The 24222-nt window shown below is 36.7% G+C and overlaps 1 protein-coding gene and 1 long non-coding RNA gene across 2 annotated transcripts; one reads left to right on the plus strand and one right to left on the minus strand.

Moving 5' to 3' along the window:
• Positions 1-1488: 1488 nt before the first annotated feature.
• LOC137061865 (uncharacterized) lies at positions 1489-4502 on the minus strand. The gene is made up of 3 exons (XR_010901180.1): positions 4456-4502; positions 3990-4064; positions 1489-2022 (listed from the first exon to the last, which is right to left on the minus strand). It is a non-coding gene; the product is annotated as an uncharacterized lncRNA (long non-coding RNA).
• A 2441-nt stretch (positions 4503-6943) lies between these two features.
• LOC137061861 (collagenase 3-like) lies at positions 6944-16059 on the plus strand. Its single transcript, XM_067432479.1, has 10 exons — positions 6944-7188; positions 9553-9833; positions 9900-10048; positions 12572-12706; positions 12827-12988; positions 13065-13191; positions 13407-13537; positions 15481-15640; positions 15722-15825; positions 15928-16059. Exons 1-10 carry the CDS (start codon positions 7174-7176, stop codon positions 16023-16025), a joined length of 1362 nt encoding a protein of 453 aa, XP_067288580.1. The 5' UTR covers positions 6944-7173; the 3' UTR covers positions 16026-16059.
• Positions 16060-24222: the final 8163 nt, after the last annotated feature.

Consider the following 24222-nt stretch of genomic DNA (forward strand, 5'->3'; position numbering starts at 1 on the left):
TAGGCTAGCCCAGCTGGCATTTTAACATTGAGCCACTGTTGAATCAACGTCAGGTGCCAGTGTTGGATAACCGTTGAATTTTGTTTAGATTTTGCAAATCTAATCAACGTTGAAATGGCAACGTCTTTCCAATGTCACGTTTCTCAACATAGGTGAATTTGCCAACATTGAAACAATATTGATTTTAGTTTAGATTTTGCAAATCTAATCAACGTTGAAATGGCAACGTCATTCCAACGTCATGTTTCTCAACATAGGTGAATTTGCCAACATTGAAACAATATTGATTTTAGTTTAGATTTTGCAAATCTAATCAACGTTGAAATGGCAACGTCATTCCGACGTCATGTTTCTCAACATAGGTGAATTTGCCAACATTGAAACAATATTGATTTTAGTTTAGATTTTGCAAATCTAATCAACGTTCAAATGGCAACGTCTTTCCAATGTCACGTTTCTCAACATAGGTGAATTTGCCAACATTGAAACAATATTGATTTTAGTTTAGATTTTGCAAATCTAATCAACGTTGAAATGGCAACGTCATTCCGACGTCATGTTTCTCAACATAGGTGAATTTGCCAACATTGATTTAAGTTTAGATTTTGCAAATCCAATCAACGTTGAAATTTCAACGTCACTATAAAGTCCTGCTTTTCAACATAGTTTTTGTTAAACTGTTTTCACTGAAGTATTGATGTGTTCAACAGTAACACCAAACACCTTGAAATGGATACATAAACACAAAGTTTGCAAACACGCACAGTCAGCTTGGAAGAAGCCAATTGGTCAAAGGAAGACCAGGAAGAAGATTAATAAAGACATTTCACTGACGTAGGAAACATGCTTTATTACATAGCTGCAATTGTGCCAACCTTTCACATCAATTGTACACATGTCAAACTTTTACTTTACCCAAAAATTCTGTCATTAAAGGGTTAGTTCACCCAAAAGTGAAATTGAGGTTATTAATGACTCACCCCAATGTCATTCCAGACCCGTAAGACCTCCATTCCTCTTCAGAACACAGTTTAAGATATTTTATATTTTAGTCCCAGAGCATTGTAGCAATCCGAATCATTGATTCATGGCTGTTTGAATCTTTATTTGAGGTTTGAAAACAAATGCAGAAGAGAAGCCAATGCTGAATAAAATCGTAGTTTTTGTTATTTTTGGACCAAAATGTATTTTGGATGCTTCAAGAGACTCTAATTAACCCACTGATGTCACATATGGACTACTTTGATGATGTTTTTATTACCTTTCTAGACATGGACAGTATTGTGCATACTGCATTATGCTCTGGGACTAAAATATAAAATATCTTAAACTGTGTGTGAAGATGAACGGAGGTCTTACGGGTGTGGAACAACATTAGGGGGAGGAGTTAATGACATCAATTTCATTTTTGGGTGAACTAACCCTTTAAATCACTCGCCTTGTCGTTCCACACCCGTAAGACCTTCGTTCATCTTCGGAACACAGTTTAAGGTATTTTATGTTTAGTCCAAGAGCTTTCTGTCCCTTCATTGAAAATGTATGTACGGTATACTGTCACTTTTTATGTTGTTGTTATTTTTGGACCAAAATGTATTTTCATTGCTTTCATTGCAAAAATTCTATCCAACCCACTGATGTCACATATGGACTACTTTGATGATATTATCTTTCTGGTCCTTCTGGACATGGACAGTATACCGTACATACATTTTCAATGGAGGGACAGAAAGCTCGGAGTAAATATAAAATATCTTAAACTGTGTTCTGAAGATGGAGGTCTTACGGGTCTGGAACGACATTAGGGTGAGGAGTAAATGACAGAATTTTCATTTTTGGGTGAACTAGCTTTTTTTAACCTTTAAAAAAAACGGCCCAAACATTGGGCAACATTAAACACAGCTGGTTAAGTCTTCCTTTCTTGTTACTTCTTTCTGCTACCGCCACCAGTCCTCTCAGGTGCATATTTCAAGTCTTTGGCCATGTATTCGTCTACTTTCATTGGCTTTAAGCTCAAGACCGCATCTGATGAGAAAAACAAAAAAAACAGATCAGTATTAGCAAACACTACTCTCTCAAATTAAAATATTTAGCAAATATCAACTTTTGTGGCATTGCCAATGATCAAAGTATATAAATTAGTATTGATCAACATGCAAAGTCATTGATAATCATGTGCTTGAGCGAGCAACAAAAGGCAGTTGGTAGTAACCCTTGCTTCAGGTAGAGAAGTTAGTCTAAAGCCCAGAATGGAGTATTTTATTATATAAAAGTTTGGACACATTACTATGTGTAATGTTTTTGAACAAAGTTTCTTCTGCTCATCAAGCCTGCATTTATTTGATCAAAAATACAGGAAAAAAATGTAATATTGTGATCTTATTACAATTTAAATATTTGGTTTTCAATTTATTATATGTTAAATTACAATTTATTTCTGTGAAAAGCTGAATTTTCAGTATCATTCCTTCACCGTCACATGATCCTTCAGCAATCATTCTAATATTCTGATTTATTATGAGTGTTGGAAACAGTTCTGCTGCTTAATATATTTGATGAATAAAAGGTTTAAAAGAACTGCATTTATTCAAAATAAAAACATATTTTCAAATAATATAAATCTCCTTTACTATCAATTTAACACAGTGTTTCTCAAACTTTTTCAGCCCAAGGACCACTTTATCTTCCAATTTTTTTTCTGAGGACCACCTACAGAATCCCACTCTAAGGGTGCGTTCACACTTGTCATGTTTGGTTCGATTAAAACGAACCCTGGTGCGGTTGCTCGGTTAGTGCGGTTCATTTGAACATATGTGAACGCTGCCACCCGAACCCTGGTGCGCACCAAATAAGCGGACCGAGACCGCTAAAAAGATGGGTCTCGGTCCGTTTCCAAACGAACTCTGGTGCGGTTCGATTGATATATGAACGCAACACGAACCAAAGACATGTAAACGGACCAAAAACCGGATGTATAATGTCACAAGATGCGACGCATAATGCAGCTGATTTGACAACGCGGAAAGATCGGTGTATCCAAAATGAGTAACTTTAACGTTAGAGGGCAAACGTAGAGCAACGAGGAAGAGCCTCATCAATATTTGGTCCGACGAGCATGTTTCGAAAATGCTAGAAAAAACACACAAAAAGCATACCTGGCTCTTCTCATCAAAGTTCCTGTGTTGCCCATTATTAGCAGGTACAGACGACAGAACGGCCGTCTCTTTTGCACAACGGAGGAAATACTGCTGCTGTTTTGAATGTTTTGAACATTTTATGAGCTCTTCATGAGTTCTCAGCGGGTAAAAATAATGCCACATGTACACGCATAAAATGATCGCGTTTAATCCAGCACACAGCATTGTTTTGAACATTTCATGAGCTCTTCATTAATTTCTCTGGTAAAAAATAATGCCATATGTGTTAGACGCATAAAATGATCGCGTTTAATCCAGCACACAGCGTTGTTTTGAATGTTGTGAACATTTCATGAGCTCTTCATGAGTTCTCTGGTAAAAATTAATGCCATATGTACACGCATAAAATGCCCGCGCGTGTAATCCGCACACAGCATTGTTTTGCTTGTTCGGTAAACGAGCTCCTACGTCATATAAACCGACCAATCAGGTTGTGAGCGTCTCCCTGTGCCTTTGGTTCGGTAACTTTAGGTTCGCTGTTAAAAATGCCCGTGTGAACGCTAAGCGGACCAGGACTATTATGTTTGTTTTTGTTTTTTGGTCCGGACCCAAACGAACCGAACTACAAGTGTGAACGCACCCTAACACGCCTCCCAAAACCAACAAAATAGGAAGGATAAGCTAAATTTAAGTTTAATATGCAACTGTTTCAAGTCAAAAACGAATCATTCAAACATAAATGCAATAATTTGATCAGAAATTATTATATACATTTTATATATAAAAAGTCTTCCACATAAACCTGTATTTAAATTTTACAAAAATGTAACAAAAAAAAAGTTAAGGGTTAGTTACTTTCAGATTCAAATAGATGGTTGGGTTAGGTATGGGGACAACTTAACGTTAAAGGAGACTTTCAGGTCCAAATCTCTGGAAAAAGAAGAAAGAAGAATGTGACGTGCTAAAGATGTATAGATATTCTTATGCCTCTCCCTGATTGGGTAACGGTAGTACAAGACAAAAACATTCAAACTGATCTAATATGTATAACGTTAGCTTCATGGAGCGTACACACATACACGCCGGTGGAACGACGGACTAACGGCGGTTCGCGGTTAAACTAGTCTGCCCATACGTCTACACACACACACACACACAGATAAGATAAGAGTAACTCCGGTTCGCGGTTAAACTACGTTAGTCTGCCCATATAAACACATAATTAATTAACACAATACGTATATGGACCAGAGTCAGGCACACTCAACATTTATTTAGGAATTTTCTAGTTATAAAATGTGACTTCAAAAACTTTGCTTACCGTCTGAGCTGTTATGCCCAAATTCAGTCGAATCGGTCCAGGTCAGAGAACCTGCGAGGCTGACGATGACGACACAGACCCACTTCGCGCACGCGCAAGCAGGTGTTGTGTGGAACCGTCAGAGCCTATTGGCCTTTGTGTGATGGACAGTCGCCGTCCTCCAATCAAGCCATACATCTTGTATTCGTGTGTGTGTGTGTGTGTGTCCGTCCATATGTGTGTCTATGTGTGTGTGTGTATGTTTGTGTGTTATTTTTTTAATTTTAAGCGGTCTGTTAATTTTTTTTCCAGAGCTGTGTAGGATATATATATAGCTCTGGAAGAAAAATTAAGAGACCACATAATATAAAAATTAACTTAATATATACAACTTAATATATAAAAATTAAAATGCACCAGAATGCAGGAAATCACATCTACAAAATTTAAAATTGTATGGGGGAAATGTATATCCCCAGACCCCCACACAAACAGCCCCACATATAATATTTTCACCAGCCGCCACTGCATATATTGTTCTTGTATGGAATGACTAACCAAAATGATCAATCGGACTTGCTGTCAAAGTAAGCCATAAGATGTAGAAAGTGCTCAACAAACGTTTAATTCAGAGTTGATATTTCAACGTTGTATCATAATTCATGTATCAACTCTTTTTCAACAGTTAATTGATCAGCATTGTTTGGACGTTGTTCCAACGTTATTTTTCTACTAAGATATTTCAACAAAAATTTTAAAAGTCATGGTTGTAAAAATAATGTTGATTTGACGTACAACTCAAAACTTGTTGATATTTCTATGTTGAATTCTTAGTGAGTTAACAACACCAATTCAACTATTTGGTGTTCAACGTTGTTTTGACGTTGAAACAATGTTTTTTCATAAACTGACATTATTTCAACTACATTTAAACGTTTAATGTCAGTTGAATGCCAGCTGGGAGGCGATTTTCATTCAAAGATGTAAAAGTATAAGCTATGTAGCCTATTGTATCTTTTTTTACTAGATAAAAACATTAAAAACATATTGCAATAAATAATTACTCTGTTTAGCCTATGAATGGGCAATCCGATCCAGTCAGCGCTGTCATTAGCCAAAATATAATAGCGTGATAGCCAAACTTAACCCTTGATTAACCAGCGGCACTGTTTGCTATTTGTCTTATTTATCACATGTATTTTTACAAGATTTTTTATTTGTTCTATTTTTTATATCTTTGCATTATATATGCAAATGTTTACTCATTAGAAATAATCTTATCTTGTTCATATAATTCAGTGTCACCTATCAACCTGTAAGTTTTGCTGCACACCAATGAAGATTCTCTTTACTAGAGGTATTGTGTCCTTAATAATAATAAGATGGCTATAATTAATTGTAAATCATCCAAAATAAATGCCATGATCATAAGATTTTATAAAGGTGTTACTATATTGATTTTGCAAATGGTGATCAGCAACCAAATATTGATAATATGGAAGTTACTGCCTTTTGCCTTGGCATGACTCCACATTTTTTGCAGACAATACAAAGGCAGAGTGCCGTAACTTCAAAATAGGGGTCAAAAGTCAAGTTTGAGTAAAAAAAAAAGTGTATGTAGATAATTGTCATTACTAAAACATCTAAATGCCAGATTTCCATTGTCCTACCTATAACTAATTTGGCTGGACAACAAAAAATCTTTAAAGTCATTTTTCTCAGTTCCACACTCCAGTGAGTTAAGGTCTTTTGCCTTTGTAGGGCAGAGTAACTGGGGAAATTCAGGTAGGTGAGTTTAAACTGTAAAAGTGTTTAAACTTAACTCTGCAGGAGAGTGGCCCTCGAGGACTGGATTTGAGGAACCCTTCTTTATCAGAATGACAGCAGCAAGAAATCTATTGTCATGCGAGGACAATTTAATCACCTAATAATTATGCACACCTTAATATACGGTGTTGATCTCCTTAGGCCACACCCTCACTCAGTACACAAATACACATCACCTGATATGCTTAAATCCAATAAGCATTCAAGTTTATAATAATAATAAAAATAATACATTTTATTTGTAAAGCCCTTTTCATAGTTAAAAACAATCCCAAAGTGCTACACATAAAACAAAATTAAAAACCGGAAAGAACACTTAAAAAAAAAAAAAAAAAAAAAAAGTTAGCAAAAAGTAAAAAATGCTTGTTTAAAAAGAAAGGTTTTTAGTTCTTTCTTAAAAGAGTCTATTGCTTGAGGAGCCCCTAGGTTTTCTGGAGGGGAATTCCAAAGACGTGGTGTGGCTGAGCAGAAGGCTCGATCCCCCATAGTGCGGAGCTTAGTTCTGGATGGTTGAAGAAGAGCTTTGTTTCCAGAACGGAGGTTGCATGAAGAGTTTTGTGTTGCGACGAGTAGTTCCTTAGGGGGGTGCGTTTCCGTGGATGCATTGATGGGTAAGTAAGATGATTTTATAATTAATCCTGTATGAAACATGGAGCCAGTGGAGCGAGTGAAGGATGGGTGTGATATGGTCATATTTTCTTATCCTCATTAGGATCCTGGCAGCACTGTTCTGAATGTATTGTCATATTTTGTAGACTTTGGCCAGGAATCCCAAAATGGAGAGCGTGTCTGTAGTCCAGCCTGGATGATACAAAAGCATGGACAAGTTTTTCAACATCTGACAGACTAAGTGTGGGACGGAGTTTAGCAATGTTCCTGAGATGATAGAAGGAGATCTTACACAGATGTTGTATGTGGGCTTCAAATGTGAGTTGAGCATCAAATCTTACTCCCAAGTTAGTGACTGTCGATGAAATTGGAATGTTTTGACCAGGGAAGGGATGGTGCGTTATAGGTGATGACTGGACCTGGTGTGGGGTACCCACTAAAATAGCTTCTGTTTTGGAGCTATTTAGCTGTAGGAAGTTTGCCTTCATCCATGCCTTAATATCCTCAAGACAGGAGCTCAGAGATGACAGAGTGGAAATGAGGTTGTTTTTTATATATAGCTGAGTGTCATCATTATATATATATTTCAATCTTGTCATGTCCATGTTATTTGTCAACATGTTTAAGGTAAGAAACATTTCCTACACACCTAAAAAAGAAGAAACTCCTGTTTTTGTGATAAAAACAAATGACATCTCAACTGTTTTCAAGGGCGATGTCAATGTACCATTAATTTAATGACAGTTTAAAATGTATCCTTCAACATTCTCCATTTGTTACACAAATCCGGAATCTCCACTTTGGTGTCCTACTGACTCATTTGAATCTTCAGTTAATTCGTTTTATATATATAATTCCACCACCCATAATTTTCATTATAGCCCATGTCTATCCAGGAGCTTGTTATTCTCCTGCCAGGCTGTTTTTGTCAATAAGAATTCGTTCTTATAGGGATAGTTCATCTAAAAATGAAAATTGTCATAATTTAGTTACCCTCAACTTATCTCAAACCTGTATGAAATTCTTTCTTCTGTTAAGCACAAAATAATATCTTTTGAAGAATGTCTGTAACCAAAAAGTAATTGACTTTTTTTGTTGTTGTTGTCAATACTATGGAAGTTATTAAGGCCCATCAACTATTTGGTTCCCCATAAAGGTTAAATAATAATAATACAAAATATTAAGATTTTAGAAACAGAACTATAAGGCTTCAGAAGAATATATACTGCACAAGCCACGTGGACCACTTTCATGACTGTATTGTGGTGCATATGCATTATTATTAGAAAGCCTCAGTCATCATTTGTTCATTAATTATAAAATATTACTCATCCATCTGACAATAAAGAGTGACGATTGCAGTTACCTGCAGATCTTTCATAACACCCCAAGCACACCTCACTCTTTGCACACATGTCAAGCTTTCCTCTCAAAATTGTGGGTTTACTATTGATTTCCTTTGAAATACTCTAAAACATACTATTTTATAAGTAAATAAAGTCATGATTATCCTTTTAAGGATATTAGAGGAGGTGGTTTAAATGTATTTAAATGATATATATATATATATATATATATATATATATATATATATATATATATATATATATATATATATATATATATATATATATACAAACACACATACATATACATAGATACATACATATACACATACACGCACACACACACGCACGCACACACACACACACACACACACACACACACACACACACACACACACACACACACACACACACACACACACACACACATATATATATATATATATATATATGTGTGTGTGTGTGTGTGTGTGTGTGTGTGTGTATGTGTGTGTATATATGTATGTATCTATGTATATGTATGTGTATATTGTCATTTACAGTAATTCATAATATATGTTCTTTTTTATTTTACCTAGAAGATACAGTTATGTATTAGCTATCTCATAATGTATGCTGCATATAATTTATGCTAGATTATATTTAATAATATGCATATAGTTAAGGTAAAAAAAAAAATGTTTTTCCCTGTTATAACTATCACATTTATTAAAAAGAAATATATACTTTCTTCCTGATTTTGTTATTAGCAGTGAGGCAGGGGGTATTTTGGATTTTATATTATTTAATCATTTTAAGTTGAATAACAGTCCAGTAAAGCATTATTTTTTTTTAACCAAATATCATTACCATGTTGCCCTTGTTTTTGTTTATAATACATAGAAACGCTTAGAAATGTTGCCGTTAAATAAAAGCATGAGGAAGAAAAATAACACAAATATCTGGGCGAGGAGGAAAAGGCTATGTCAAGAAAGTTGAAAACCCTGTTATTATTGTCTTGCCTGTCAGTTTGATGGGTTACTCACAGAAGTTTATGGCTGATAATTTCACCCGTTGCTCAACACCTCACAGTTTTAAGAGTATATAAGTCTTAATCAGACGCTTGGCAATCAGAAGTAAAGCTCAAGATCTTAAGAAGCAACTCAACATGAGGAGGATTCACCGCCAGCTGTGTCTTCTTGCGAACCTGGTGTTTGTTATTCACGCAGTACCAATTGTAACACCCAATGATGATTATGACATTGCAGAGGTTTGTTTTTTTTATATATGCTTGTTGATTGTTTTGTGTATTGTTATAGGCCTAATTCTTTCAATAATTATGTTATATTGTCTTTAGAGTTACCTGAAGAGCTTCTACGAACTGGAATATAAATCGGAAATTAGCTCGGTATCTAAAGTAGAAAAAAAACCTGATTTTGGCTTTGGATTACGAGAGCTGGATCCAATGACTGCGAAATTGAAAGAGATGCAGGAGTTTTTTGGCCTCAAGGTCACTGGAACGCTGGACAAAGAAACACTAGAGGTGATGAAGAAGCCCCGCTGTGGAGTTCCAGATGTTGCTGCATTCTCCACCTTTGGAGACGGACCCAAATGGTCGACCAACACGCTCACCTACAGGTGTGTATGATCAGCTCTCTTTGTCACACAGAAAAAAGACCAGCTAGAATATGGACCTTTCCACAGGCTTGTGAACTACACCCCTGACCTGTCAGAAGCAGAGGTGGATGATTCCATCAAAAGGGCTCTAAAATTGTGGGCAGATGTCACTCCTCTGACATTTACCCGTATCAACAGCGGCACAGCAGACATCATGATCTCCTTTGTTACAAGAGGTATGTTCCCTCCATCCCTTTATTTGTGTTCATATTTTCTTTATGAACCATGTACTTTTCGTTTTGCTTAATTACTTTAAACTAAATTGAATTCACTTGTTTTCTTCAATGACTTTTAAATCTTGAATTGTTTGTGCTGGCCAATAATCGATCAAATTATTGTGCATGATCGTTTTTTTTTTTTTTTTTTTTTTCATACAATCATTCATTGAAACATTTGCCAGATTTCTGAAATAAAAATACTTTAATTAAAAGGAAACTTCATTATTTATTCTAATATAAACATTATTTTATTAATAGATTTTAATTAATAATAGATTTTATTTATAATGCACTTTTCATTCCAAAGAATCTCAAAATGCAACAATGGAAAAGGGAAAAATAACAAAAAATGAATAAAAAGTAAAGATATAGATTAATAAAAAACATCAACACATAAAAGCTTTACTGAACAGAAAACAGAGCTGATGGTGGAAGTCTCTGTGAGATCCACAGTACACTGTGGTCCACTCCATGTTTTACATTTCTCCCAATGCTAGAGGCTCTATAGAGGGAATGCACATGGCATCACCGTCAGCTAGAGCGCTTGCTATTACGCCCTACTGAGTGGCAAAAAGACTGAGAGGCAGCACTGGTTTACAGCATGGTTTACAGTGTTAATGCAAAACACACAAAACCAGTCCCGGTGCCAGAGGGGGGGGTAGGGGAGGCTTGTCCACGGACCCAATAGACATCGCTGTTCTGAGCTTGAGAAAGACTTTATAATAGCGTGTAATTTTATCACTCAAACCACCAACCTGCTGCTGCTTCTGCTTTTAGAGGGAAAAGCTGCCCATAACTGCTTGTCTAGGATCTGTAATCCTCTGTAAGAATTCGTAATAATAGCATATTATTAGCGAAAAGGAGCTAGCAAATGATCAAGTGTGTATCTGTATTTGCACTCGTAAAATGATTACATTTCCAACGCGTTTTCGCTTCGGTGAGTAATGTAGCCAATCACGGACATGTTTGTAGATATCTACAACGGAATTGGCCAATCACAGGTGTTGAACTTGGAATCCACTGACCGCTCGAGTGTTTGTCCAGGTCCTGTGTTAACACGCTCCCCTTTGTAAGTGCAGACACTGGGAAATAAGATGTTCATGTATACCAGCTTCATTGCAGAACTTTGTGAGATTGGGTTTATTGAATGAGTGACAGCTTTTAGTGCTTATAACGGGAGCACTCTTTGCGCGCTGTCTGGGCAATATAATTATTATTTATTTTTTATTAATATATATTCAGAATTTGAATAAAACTTTTGTTTTCCATTCGTAACAAGCGGCCACATACACACTTCAATACACTGACCCATCCACATATACAAGCGGGATTCACTCGAAAAATGTGATGACTGATCAGTTATATATAATCATGTTGAAATCAGGCTCATAAAAATGTCAGGAAAACACGATTCCTGGCTTCATGTCATTATCCATGGATCACTGAATCTGTGGTAAGTTGTAAGGACCACTATATCGAGCCCAAACTTTAGTTTAAACTGATAATTGTTTGCTCAACTCACGATTTCCTCTAGTAACTGCAGTCACGCTGCAGCTCTTCTGCCACTCAGCCCCGGCTGAGGGGGGCGTGTTCCGGCGGGAAAGTGACGTTGATGCATTCCCTCTATTGCTGCATATTCCCATGTATAAGTCCCATGACACGCGCAGCTGAAGACCAGATGGAGGCGATCGCTGCAGCAGCATGCAGGAGGCAAACAAAGTTTTCTGGGCACTTCTGTGGACACACCGGGGTCGGCGCAGAAGACCATGCCGTTCCACGGCCGCAATGCAAGATGGAACAGCGATGCAGCCGAGAAGCAGAACATCTCAACATCATTCCGGACGCTGATGATGCCGGGCCGGTGCAAACGCCGCCAATCAACCGCCAATCAACCGCCAACCTCAGCCATCATGCAGTTCAAGCCTGAGGAAGACCACCAGTGACCAGCCGACACCCAGAAGAGAGAGCAGCCGCAGCTAGCAACATCAAATGTCCTTCAAACCAGAAGCAACCACAACAATTCAAACAATAACAGCAGAGAAGCGGGGAAAAAACGGCGAACGGCGAACAGCGTCATCTAAGTGGCAGCCAGCAATCAGCAACAGTCCCAATTGTAGCTCTGACTGTTTGACTAGTCACAGTCATAATTAAATAAAATAAAATCTAAATCTAACAGTACAGTTAACTTGATTTGGGGTTAGTATCAATTGCAAGCACAAAGCATGATTGTGGGTTTCCCTTTTGTATATTTGCTAATGTAATGGATGTAGAGCTGTGCATGTAAACCTCATTCGAACTTACTGTTGTAATAATAATATATGAAACCTATAACTACGTATGTGTAAGAGAAGAAAACTAGTGAATTGTTACATCCTTGAATGCAACTGAAATTTCTTAAAAATAAAGCTCAGGTTCATTTGATTTCCAAAATCGAATTATAATATATATATATATATATATATGCCAAACTCTTTCCTACAGATCATGGTGATGCTTACCCATTTGACGGACCACAAGGCATTTTGGCTCATGCTTTCGCACCCTCACCTGGAATCGGTGGAGATGCACATTTCGATGATGATGAAGTTTTCACTTTCCACACACCAAAAGCTAAATGTAATGTAGCTTTTTTTGTTTTGTGCCTTTAGTTTTATTAAATGCAGTTTTCAGAGATTCATCTTAATAGTCACTTTGATTTCAACTAAAACTCTAAAGTGGCACTTTATTTCTCTGTAGGTTATGACCTGTTCTTGGTGGCTGCCCATGAATTAGGTCACTCTTTGGGTCTTTCTCATTCCAATGTTCCTGGCGCTCTGATGTTTCCCACATACAGTTTCACAGATCCAGAACGTTTCTCTCTGCCCTCTGATGACATTACAGGGATTCAGTCACTCTATGGTAATATGATCTTCAAGAGTGAAACATACTGTTTTGTTTGTTTGTTTGTTTTTTAACTATGTGGTATTTTTTCAAGGCCCAAACGAAGACACAACCACAATCACACCAAGTCCAACACCATCAACTTCTAATGTTTGTGACCCTAACTTGATATTGGATGCAGTTACAACTTTTAAGGGAGAAACATTGTTCTTCAAGGACAGGTAATACATAAAACAAATAAAAATCACACACACACATATATATATATATATATATATATATATATATATATATATATATATATATATATATATATTTTATATATACATATATATATGTATGTATGTATGTATGTATGTATGTATATATATATATATATATATATATATATATATATATATATATATATGATGTATGTATGTGTGTGTGTGTGCAGCTTTGTCTGGCGTAGGTATCCACATCGAGCGGAAATGACGAGATATCTAATCAAGAATGTGTGGCCCAACGCCCCGGACAACATTGATGCTGCTTACGAGGATCCTGAAAAAATACTTTTCCTATTCAAAGGTAAAGTGTGCCAAGAAAACATCCCCCACACCATTACACCACCAACAGCCTTAGTGGAGATGAGTGGTACCCGGTGGGGTCTTGTTGTAGCCCATCCGCCTCAAGGTTGTGCATGTTGTGGCTTCACAAATGCTTTGCTGCATACTTCGGTTGTAACGAGTGGTTATTTTAGTCAAAGTTGCTCTTCTATCAGCTTGAATCAGTCTGCCCATTCTCTTCTGACCTCTAGCATCAACAAAGCATTTTTGCTCACAGGACTGCCGCATACTGGATGTTTTTCCCTTTTCACACCATTCTTTGTAAACCCTAGAAATGGTTGTGTGTGAAAATTCCAGTAACTGAGCAGATTGTGAAATACTCAGACCTGCCCTTCTGTCACCAACAACCATGCCACACTCAAAATTGCTTAAATCACCTTTCTTTCCCATTCTGACATTCAGTTTGGAGTTCAGGAGATTGTCCGGACCAGGACCACACCCCTAAATGCATTTAAGCAACTGCCATGTGATTGGTTGATTAGATAATTGCATTAGTGAGAAATTGAACAGGTGTTCCTAATAATCCTTTAGGTGAGTGTGTGTGTGTGTGTGTGTGTGTGTGTGTGTGTGTGTGTGTGTGTGTGTGTGTGTGTGTGTATAATATATTAGTGGTGGGCCGTTATTGGTGTTAACATGCTGCATTAACGTGAGACTCTTATCGGGCGATAAAAAAATATCGCTGTTAATCTATACTCAAAGTTGGGTTGGGAGCTGAGTCTATACTACGGAAGCTATGATTACTTCCACTTTGATATTTTAGCGCGGATGTGTACCTAGCCGAATTGCACTGTAGGGGGTGAGAACGAATCTTCGAACCTGTGTATATGCCTAGTGTGAAATTACCACCACATCAAACGTGACGTGCTAACATGGATGCAGCTATGAAGTCGCTGAGTTTGCTTTTTTAAGAAGCTTCCCAAATATGGAAACCTCGACAAGACTAAGGTTGTTTGCACCTTGGGCAATGCAGAATTAGTTTAGTGTAACATTAGGAGTTCTTCCAGTCTCGAGTACCACCTAAACGCAAACTTTTTTGTCATTCAGATTGAAAGATTCAGTGGAATGTTTACTTGAGACGTTATCTAAAACTGATCTGGGGTTTACGTGCTGACCATAGACCACTGACTATCAGTTGGAATCATCTTGTGAAATTTGCACAGTTTGTCTGCCGCATCTGAAATGTCAATGCTGTGTCCTCTCCAGCAGCTGGAATGTTTTCACGGTTGCCATAGCAATTCTCAACGGTCACCAGGACTTATACGGTTTTATAAAAGCTATTTATTTGTTGTAAAGTGTAATAATCACCTCAGAAAAATGTATTCTTCTGTCAGGCACAGTTGAGGTAAAAAGTGCCTTGGACAACGCTGTCAAGATGAAATGGTGTAGCCAGGCTGTGTCTGTCATTATTCCAACCATGGAATAATATTATCTTCATAACTTCTTACAAAATAAAATGTTTACCCCTCAGAAAAATTAACTTTCCTGTCTTGTCAACATGAGCCTGCTGTCAGTGGCACACAGCGCGCCTTCACCACTGCTAAAGAGCGCGCCACTCCCTGTATATCATGCCATCTAAAGATGCACACTGAAAAGTAATCGGGACAGGTCGTTTACATGGTGAAATGTTTCGTTTGATCAGTTCATGAAAAGGTTTATCCCCCCACTATGAAACCGATTACAATTTCATTCGGTTTGGCCATTTCTTTTCCCGATTTAGATGTTTAAATGGAGCATTTTCATTTGGATTGACTTTTAAACCAATTACAGTGCTCCATGAAAACGCTATTATTTGGGTAGCACACACATTCTGAATGCCTTCGGCAGAATTCAGATGAGCCATTTTAATCTAGATTAATTCCTTCCCATATATATAAGGCCTATATTTATTTATTTATTTATTTATAGGTAAAAACGTCTGGGCTTTTAACAGCCACGGTGTTGAGCCAGGCTATCCCAAGCCTCTCAGTAGCTTTGGTCTGCCACCATCTGTGACAAAAGTCAGTGCTGCCGTCCACGACAAAACCTCGGGAAAAACACTGCTCTTCTTTGACATATATTACTACAGGTGGGTCAAGTGCCATATCATAAACAAAAGCCATTAACATTTTCTCCAAAATGACAATGTCAAATGTCCATTCTTGAGTAGCTATAATGAGATAATGAAGAGAATGGACAGAGGGAATCCCAAACGTCTGGAAGATGGATTTCCAGGAGTGACTGGAGAGGTTACAGCAGCCCACCAGATCGGCGGTAGGTTTTTCTAACTTCCATTTCTACAGATCTGTAACAATACAAAGACTCAATTCTGTCCAAAATGTACAATTTCATAATTCTTTCTTTCTTTCCTTCCAGATAAAATGTATCTCTTTAGTGGGACAAAGGTGTATGAGTTCAGCAGCAACAGGAAGCTCCTCCGTGTGCTGACAAATAAATACTTCCTGTCCTGTTAGTCGAGTTTCCCTAAACAAGAAATGAATGAAGCGCAACTACAGTACTTACTTAAATGTATGTGCATAGGAAATGGTTTACATGAATTAATTGTTCATTGTATTTCTGCATTCTGCTGATAAATATAGTCATTGGACTTCTAGTTTACTCTTGTTAACTTTTTTAAAAGAACGTGCATAGTAAGATTGGATGTTCTTGACTATTTCAAATAAAGTGCCCAATTCAAATGAAAAGCATGTGATCATGTTCATTTTGGCCAGGAATTACTTTTAACAATTAGTCCTTGAGCCCCCCAAAAATAATAAAAATGTTCAGGGAAAATGGTAATACCCCAAGTCTGCCCTTGAACCTGGATGGGTACTTCACAAGTTCACACTTACAAATAATCAGATAGTAAATAGTATGCATACTAGTATGCATATTTGGTGTGTTTTCCAAAGAGAGGGCTCCGAACTCGGTATTGAGCCCGAACCCAGAGTACTCCCCCGTATCTCTGGTTAGGAAAGTAACCAGTTAAGTTTAAGGAAGATTAAGGGATGCTGAAAAAAACTGTCAATGAATATTGGTGAGTTGACTGGGTATTTATATAGTCATTCACTTGTGCTGATTGGGTGGACATGTTGATTGCTGACAGCTGGTTAGAATGACATGATGATTGGATTGATCATTTTAATATGTTCCTCCTTAATTTTTCTAATAAAACATAATTTAATACATGGACAACTTCTAAGGAGAAGACTAAAAAACACCAATCTGTTTGGTCCAAACAGGATCACCTAATATTCATGCTCCTCTGCCAAACCTGGCTTGGCCATTTCAACTACAGAAGGCGTTCCTGTTCTCTTGTCAAAATAAAAGTCAATTTTATACACCAAGCATAAAGGACCCACATACAAAAGAAAGATACTGTAACTTACAATTGAGTCATACCTATACATTTTTACAACATTTAATTATCCTTCACATTTGTATAATAAAGTATGGGTATACAAATCCGATTCCAAAAAGAGTTGTGAAACTGTAAAAACTTTGGGGAAAAAAAAGAATGCAATGATGTGGAAGTTTCAAATTTCAGTATTTTATGCAGAATGCAACATAGATGACATATCAAATGTTTAAACTTAGAAAATGTACCATTTTAAGGGGAGTTGATTTTAAATTTCATGGCATCAACACATTTCAAAAAAATTGGGACAAGGCCATGTTTACCACTGTGTGGCATCCACTCTTCTTGATATAACAGTCTACAAATGTCTGGGGGACTGAGCAGTGTTAATTTTGACAGAAAATTCAGATTTAGTCTTAGTCTTTTGAATAACACACCATTTAGTTTTAGTCCCATTTTAGTCATCTGAAATCTTTTAGTCTTAGTCTAGTTTTAGTCGACTAAATATCATTAGAGTTTTAGTCTTAGTCTCACGGGTCGGTTTGTATAACGTTTTAGGTTCACGGTTTCAGTACGGTTCGGTATTTGGTATGTTCACAGAATAAAGGACTATTAAAAATAAAGAAAATACCAACAAATAACTTAAATCCAAGCAGTAGCACAAATAAATTATATTGAGCAAAGATACTGGTAAAATGAACAATGCATTTCCTGTTTTTCAGGTAGGTCTAACGTTAGTTTTAGGTAGAGAAATAGAATAAATAATCAAATGTAAAATAATTACATATTTAACTGTTTAAATGAAAGATTAATCCTTATTAAATTTACACAAGCTATTCAATCAAGAGCAGTGAGTCCTCATATTTTCTTTGACATTAAAGGTTGCTGCCCCTTTAAGACAGGGGTATGCGTCGTCTTTCTCGACTGTATAAAGTTCACTTAAGGCATATTCAGACTATGTCTGCTTGGATACTTAACAAGATGGACATGTTGACATACTTTTTGTATGAGTTTGTCCGTTCAAGCGCAAGACTTGAAAGATAACTGAATATTTGCGCGCTGTGGGCCGCGTGCGCGCTCTCGGATGACAGATCTTGACACAGCGCGTGCGTGCTCTCATTCACGTCTTCTGGTGAATATACCCGGGTGAGGATAGCGAAATGACTGGACAAACGGCAGCACTCATGCATTGAACACAGTTTACAAAGAGAAACCGTTTTGCCAGTTTTTCTTTTATTATCGCTGTTGTAGTGTAGCCTATCACTGAGGAGCCAGCACGTGTATCCATCGACAGAAACATACATAAAGCATTATTTTCAAGTTACAACCCATATTAAAGATGCGTCATCAGATGTGAGATGAACCGCGGTGCAAGTGCGTTTTACACGGCACCCCCGCTCACGTCAGACGGCACCCCTGTTGGGAAACGCTGGTCTAATCAATACAGGTCAGACTTGGTTTTCTTTAGCTTCTATTTTATTCCAAGTTTAGAGCTAGCGGAAACACGGTGGTTTATCTGATAAAATAAACTGCAGTGCGTGCTTTGGCATGTATTCCTGGATGAGTCGTCTGTAAATGTCGCTTCATGTTGGTGGTGTTTTTCCCAGCGATTTTTGCTCCACACGGTTTACAGGCGTATGATTGTCCTTGTTGTCATATGTGAAATGTGACCAGATGTCAATTCTTCGTTTTTGTCCGGCCTCTGACATTTCTGTTCTGTCTTTTCTGTGTAACTGCTGCTGCGTTTGTTTAGCTGTTGCGCTTGCATTTGCCGCGGATTTTTTTAAATGGCTCTGCTGCTTCTGCATAGATCAACCTACCATCAAAGATTCGCTCTGATTGGATTTCTACCCAACACGGCCCACAAAAAGAGTACTTATGATTGGATCTCTTCTCCATTCGTCCCTCCCATATATTTTCGTCTCATTTTTATTCGTTGACTAAAGTGTCAGTTATATTTCGTCACGTTCTTCGTCATCATATCTGACTTTTTATTTCGTTTTTATTTAGTTTTCGTCCGTTAAAAAGGTTAGATGACGAATATTTTTCGTCATAGTCTTCGTCAACGAAATTAACAGTGGGACTGAGGAGACAAGTTGCTCAAGTTTAGGAATAGGAATGTTGTCCCATTCTTGTCAAATACAGGCTTCTAGTTGTTCAACTGGTTTAGGTCTTCTTTGTCACATCTTCCTATTTATGATGTGCCAAATGTTTTCTATGGGTGAAAGATCTGGACTGCAGGCTGGCCATTTCAGTACCTGGATCCTTCTTCTATGCAGCCATGATAGTGTAGTTGATGCCGTGTGTGGTCTGGCTTTGTCATGTTGGGAAAAGCAAGATCTTCTCTGAAAGAGACAACTTTTAAGGGAGAAACATTGTTCAATGACAAGTAATACATAAAACAAATAAAAAAGGGGGCAAATACACTGTGACCTGACCCAATCACAATTGTTTATATGCAAATATATTTTATATTCTCTCTGTATATATTGTACACAAACTGTTCATTTTGTATCTGTCTCTTCCAGCTAAATAATATATAAACTATATGAAAAATATTCTAAATGTTGTGACTGAGACAAATCAGACACAATAATTGATTTATTATATTTAATGAATGAGAATTTGTTATAAGAAAGGTAAAGAGAATGTGTTGGCAGATGCGTTGTCACGCTCTGTATAGGGATGATGTTGACTCTTAGTGGGGGGGGTGTTACGGAATTGTGTAATTCCGTTTATTTATATATTTATGTGAATGGTTGGTGTTGTTTGTTTGCTTTGTTGTCCTTCTGTGTTACGTAGGACTTCCAGCTGCGGTAAGGTCCACCTCTTCCTGTGGGGATTGGACCGTAGAAATTGATGAGGGTATAAAACCATCCCTTCCGCTTCCAGCAGACGAGCTGTTGCGATTCCGGGCCGGTCGCACTTCTCCTGTCTCCTCTCCAGCCGTCAGACCGCTATTCTGGATTCTTTTGATTTTTGTTAATTAAGTCTATGTTTATCTTTCTTTTGCTTGTTTCGGTAATGGATGTTTTGTAGGGTTGACCTGCCCTTTTATTTTTGCAATTTCGTTCGCTCTGTTTTGTTAGTGTAGTTTAGGGTAATTTGTTGGATTTTGATTTCTTACCTCGAGGGAAGTTAGTTTGAATTTTTATTTGTTTTCCCTTTTTTGTTTGTTATTTTAGGGCCTTGGGTCTTCCTGACGATTATACATCCGTTTCATAAATGTTAGTTTAATTTTCTAATTTATGACAATTGACTTTACTTAATAAATGTTTATTCTTTTCTTCTTGAATTCTGGATTTATTGAATTATTAATTTTTTTTGGTCTGACGACTGGGCTGGGGAGTCATATTTTTATTTAATTCATTTATTACGGTCTAACCCTAGACGGATCGTAATATCCAGCAAACTTACTCTTCCAACAAAGTTTGGTGAAAACATCCCTCAGAAGAACAGGGAAGTTCTCTGTTACCATGGCTACCATCAGATAAGTCTTGGTTTACGACTTAAAAGAATTTCTAGAGAGCTGTGACTCTAAATTGATTCTTTTTGTAAAGAGACCCAATGCCCTTAGAAAGGACTTTCCTGCATTCATTTATAGAAAACTGTTCTATAAATGGACATTGCATGTACAATTAAACTGAATTGGTAGTCTCTTGGTATTTTGGTATTTTGTTTATGCATGTCTTATGAGCAACTTACTAATTCATGTAACCTCATATATATCTCGTCTCCTATCAAACAAATGCTTTTTTCATGACTTAGACTTTTATGTATGTTACTTCTTCATAGGAAGCTGTGTGTGCTTGTTGCATTAATTAAGAGTATAAATAGGCACAGACCCAGTGAATCATGCTTGAAACAAAGAGCCATAAATCTCCCACGGAGGAATTTCCCTCTGGGAAATCTCAAAAATCCCCTTGGTCAACTCAGTCACAAAGGGTGGGACTTCTTGCAGACTCCTAAGGAGAGACGCACAGATCCACTCAACTCTTCTCCCTCACGCCTATGACTGACACACGGTCTTACTGTCCTTCCTTTGCTCAACATGGAAGGAATCGATTGCAACTGCAAAACCATCAGAAAAACAACTATTAAGACTTTCTCCTGCGACTGTAGACTGTAAAACTTTAAACCCCCTTTGTTCAGACAAAGGAGTTTATCAATGATGGTTCTCCCAGGTTTTAGACTCTTTCCATAACTTCATCCGTCTGTTCTGACCTGGTTCTTCCAAGTGTAACAGAGGCCAGCTAGTAGTCACTGTGCAAGTAAACCGCACTCCTCTGTCCTCAAGAGACGCTCTACTGGCGCTAGGTGTTGCAGCCTTTAGCCTCCTTGTTAGAGCATCTGCCTCTCGGTGGACCAAAGTTCGGGTCCTGGTTGGAGTGGGTGGTTCAAACAGGATGGGTTACACAAGCACTTTAACTTTGCATCTTACCATGTATGTGTGATGCGTGCTTTATGTTAGTTTTAGTCTTGTCCATGATTTAGTTAATAAAGTACACAATATATCTTTTGTCCTAACTTCCTGCCTGCAAACAAATTGTCACTTAAATGATTGATCTTTTTATGCGCTCTAAGCGCTTTTGTAAATACAAAGGCAGAAATATTTTTCTGTGGCCTTGATAAATACCCTTTTCTTAGAAATCATTAATAATCAATACTGAGCGTTCACAGGATGAACTGATTGACTGATTGTAATGTTGCCACATCAAGTTAACTGATTAAAACTGATTAAAGTCTCATTAACTGATTCAAATATTCATAATTAATAACAATGAATAATCATAATGAGTTATGAATAATTATTAATATTTCCACTCTGAGCTATTTTGCTACAATGTCAAGTCATTACCTTAATCCCTTGGTGCCCCCCTATTGGCTGATGCCCCAGGGCACTCGCCCAGTTCCATCTTTGGATAATCTGGCCCTGGTCTTACTTGACCAGTATGCCTGTTGCAGGCTGATTTGGCGGTTACATCCAATCTTTGAACACATAGGAATCACACCAATAACAATTTTGTGTTCTGAACTTCCAGCTCACATAGATACTGTCTATTGAAACACAAACCAAATACTATTTATATTATTTATTCAAGTGTTCTATTAGCATACTTCTTTAAAACTAAAAATAAGACAAATATACTTTCAGTCTAATTTTTAAATAAGCCTATTTCTCAGAAATATACTTAAAATTGCACTTAAGTATATATCTGGCTAATAGTGACTAGTCTAAGTATATTTGGCCTATATTTGTACTCAATATTTTGATCGAGATATACTTAAAAGTATAATTAATATTCAATGTATACTTGGATTGTATATTGTGTTTAATATTTTGATTGCATTGAATTATTTTTTTTTTTTTTTTACATAGTTTTACATACAGTCTTATTAAACTCGAACTTACATTGTTTGAAAATATTGATCAGAATACTGATATAAAACAGATTTGTTCCCAATTCTGCGTTACTGAATTTTTTTGCAGGCTGGTAGTGTTTAAGTAAAATGTTAAATAAAATGAGTTAAAGTATAGTTTAACATATATTTGAAGTATAAAACATGAATGTTTACATTTAAACATAGTAGTATATCGGTATTATTTTTGTAGTAGTAATTTTGCAGTAAAATATTAAAAATCACCAGGTCAGTGTTATATATTTTGTCCAGTTGAGTGCTTACAATATCCCAAATGTTTCCAACTATTTGTAAATCTTGAGAAAATTGCTATTTTAACCAAGGCACCGGGACGTGTGAGGGAGTCACCTGTCAATGGTATCATTTCCGCATTACCCTTGGTTGTTTGTTTTTTTTTAGCAGAAACTCTTTACTCTTACTGCAGTGTGCAACAAGTATCACAGCAGCCGCTGAGTGAACCCAGAGTAATGTCATAACATCATTTTAAACATTTTAAATGTATGTAATATGATATACAGAACTGTGTTCCATTATACTCATGACAGGAAAAGTGGAAGTAGCGCCGGCGACTGTGTCATAAGATTAATCTTGTGCACAAAGTTTACTACTGTTACACTTATAGTACACTTAAAAATAAACTTTTATATACTAAAAGTAGGTCAATGTAGACTCAAGCAGTATTGAAATAGTACACAAGTTTAGCCTACTAGTATACATTGATTTTAGTATACTTACTACATAAAGTATAAATAAAAAATATACTTGAACATTACATGCATATACATCATAAAATAAACTTGAAGTATACTTCTTTTAAAAAAATAGAGGCAAAATCAATTTAGCATCCCTCTCTGTTAACTTGCAATATTAAGCCAAACCGAAGCCATATTTTCAGAATTTTGAATAATTTTTTTATTGTTGTCTAGGATGTGTATTTCTTCTTTCCTCAACAACTGGAATTTGACCCCGAAATCATACAAGAAACAAGAGAATGGCAGTAACATATTGCTTCAGTGCTGAGTAACGACACACCATCTATGTTGATGGGAACCAAAGTGTGAAGTCTTTTGTTCCACCTTATTTGGCTTGTTGGTTCCTTTTGCATGATTCACATTCATCCAGATTTCCCATTAAATTATTTTGAAATAAATTACCTCAGCAGCATTTGAGTGATGATGAAAATGTGTATGTGTACACATTTGGTCTAATTTTGTCTCACATTTTTTCTAAAAAAAAAATGCCTTTTATGGGTCTAAATCCAACTTCCCCATAAGATTGTTTTTCCAAAAAGTAATGTATGTTGTCCAGAATTTGCGAAGTTTAAAGTTGTAGTTGTGTACATCAATCTAGTTAATTAATTTAATTTATCTTTAGTACAAGATGAATCTGCAAAGAGCATACAGTTATAAATTATAAAATAAATATGCTAATGTCCTAAAATCAAACTAAAATTATAAACTAGCTTGTTTTTGGCTCTAATGGTATGTGTGCTTAGAAACATATACATAGTGATATGTTACCATAATGAACTAAAGAAGCTTTTCAAATCACCAATAATAATATTTATATCAAATAAATAAAATAAGCCCACAAGACATTTAGTTTTGCCTTAATAGATGGAAACAGTCATTTCACAAATGACTAACACAGTTCATAACCCATCTGAGTTCATAACCCATCTGCTCATCTCATTACAACACTAAAGAAAAAAGAGGATGTTTTGGATGTGTGGCGGAGGGAAATTTGCCACCACCTTGGGGGGGGGGGGGGTGTTCAGTACTTAACTAAGGAAGACTGAGTGAGCAACAGGATCTTAGTCCTCCCACCCAATACTTTTAGTCTTTGTACACCTGCTAATTGTATGTTGTGCCTATCGTGTTGCAAAGTGTAAA

The sequence above is a fragment of the Pseudorasbora parva genome, chromosome 23 (assembly GCF_024679245.1).
Source record: "Pseudorasbora parva isolate DD20220531a chromosome 23, ASM2467924v1, whole genome shotgun sequence".
Taxonomy (NCBI): domain Eukaryota; kingdom Metazoa; phylum Chordata; class Actinopteri; order Cypriniformes; family Gobionidae; genus Pseudorasbora; species Pseudorasbora parva.

What these genes read in the sequence shown, in the direction of transcription:
- LOC137061861 (XM_067432479.1), top strand. An exon ending in GATCTCCTTTGTTACAAGAG is followed by an intron (nt 10,049 to 12,571) that starts GTATGTTCCCTC and finishes TCTTTCCTACAG; the next exon opens with ATCATGGTGATGCTTACCCA. An exon ending in AGGGATTCAGTCACTCTATG is followed by an intron (nt 12,989 to 13,064) that starts GTAATATGATCT and finishes TATTTTTTCAAG; the next exon opens with GCCCAAACGAAGACACAACC.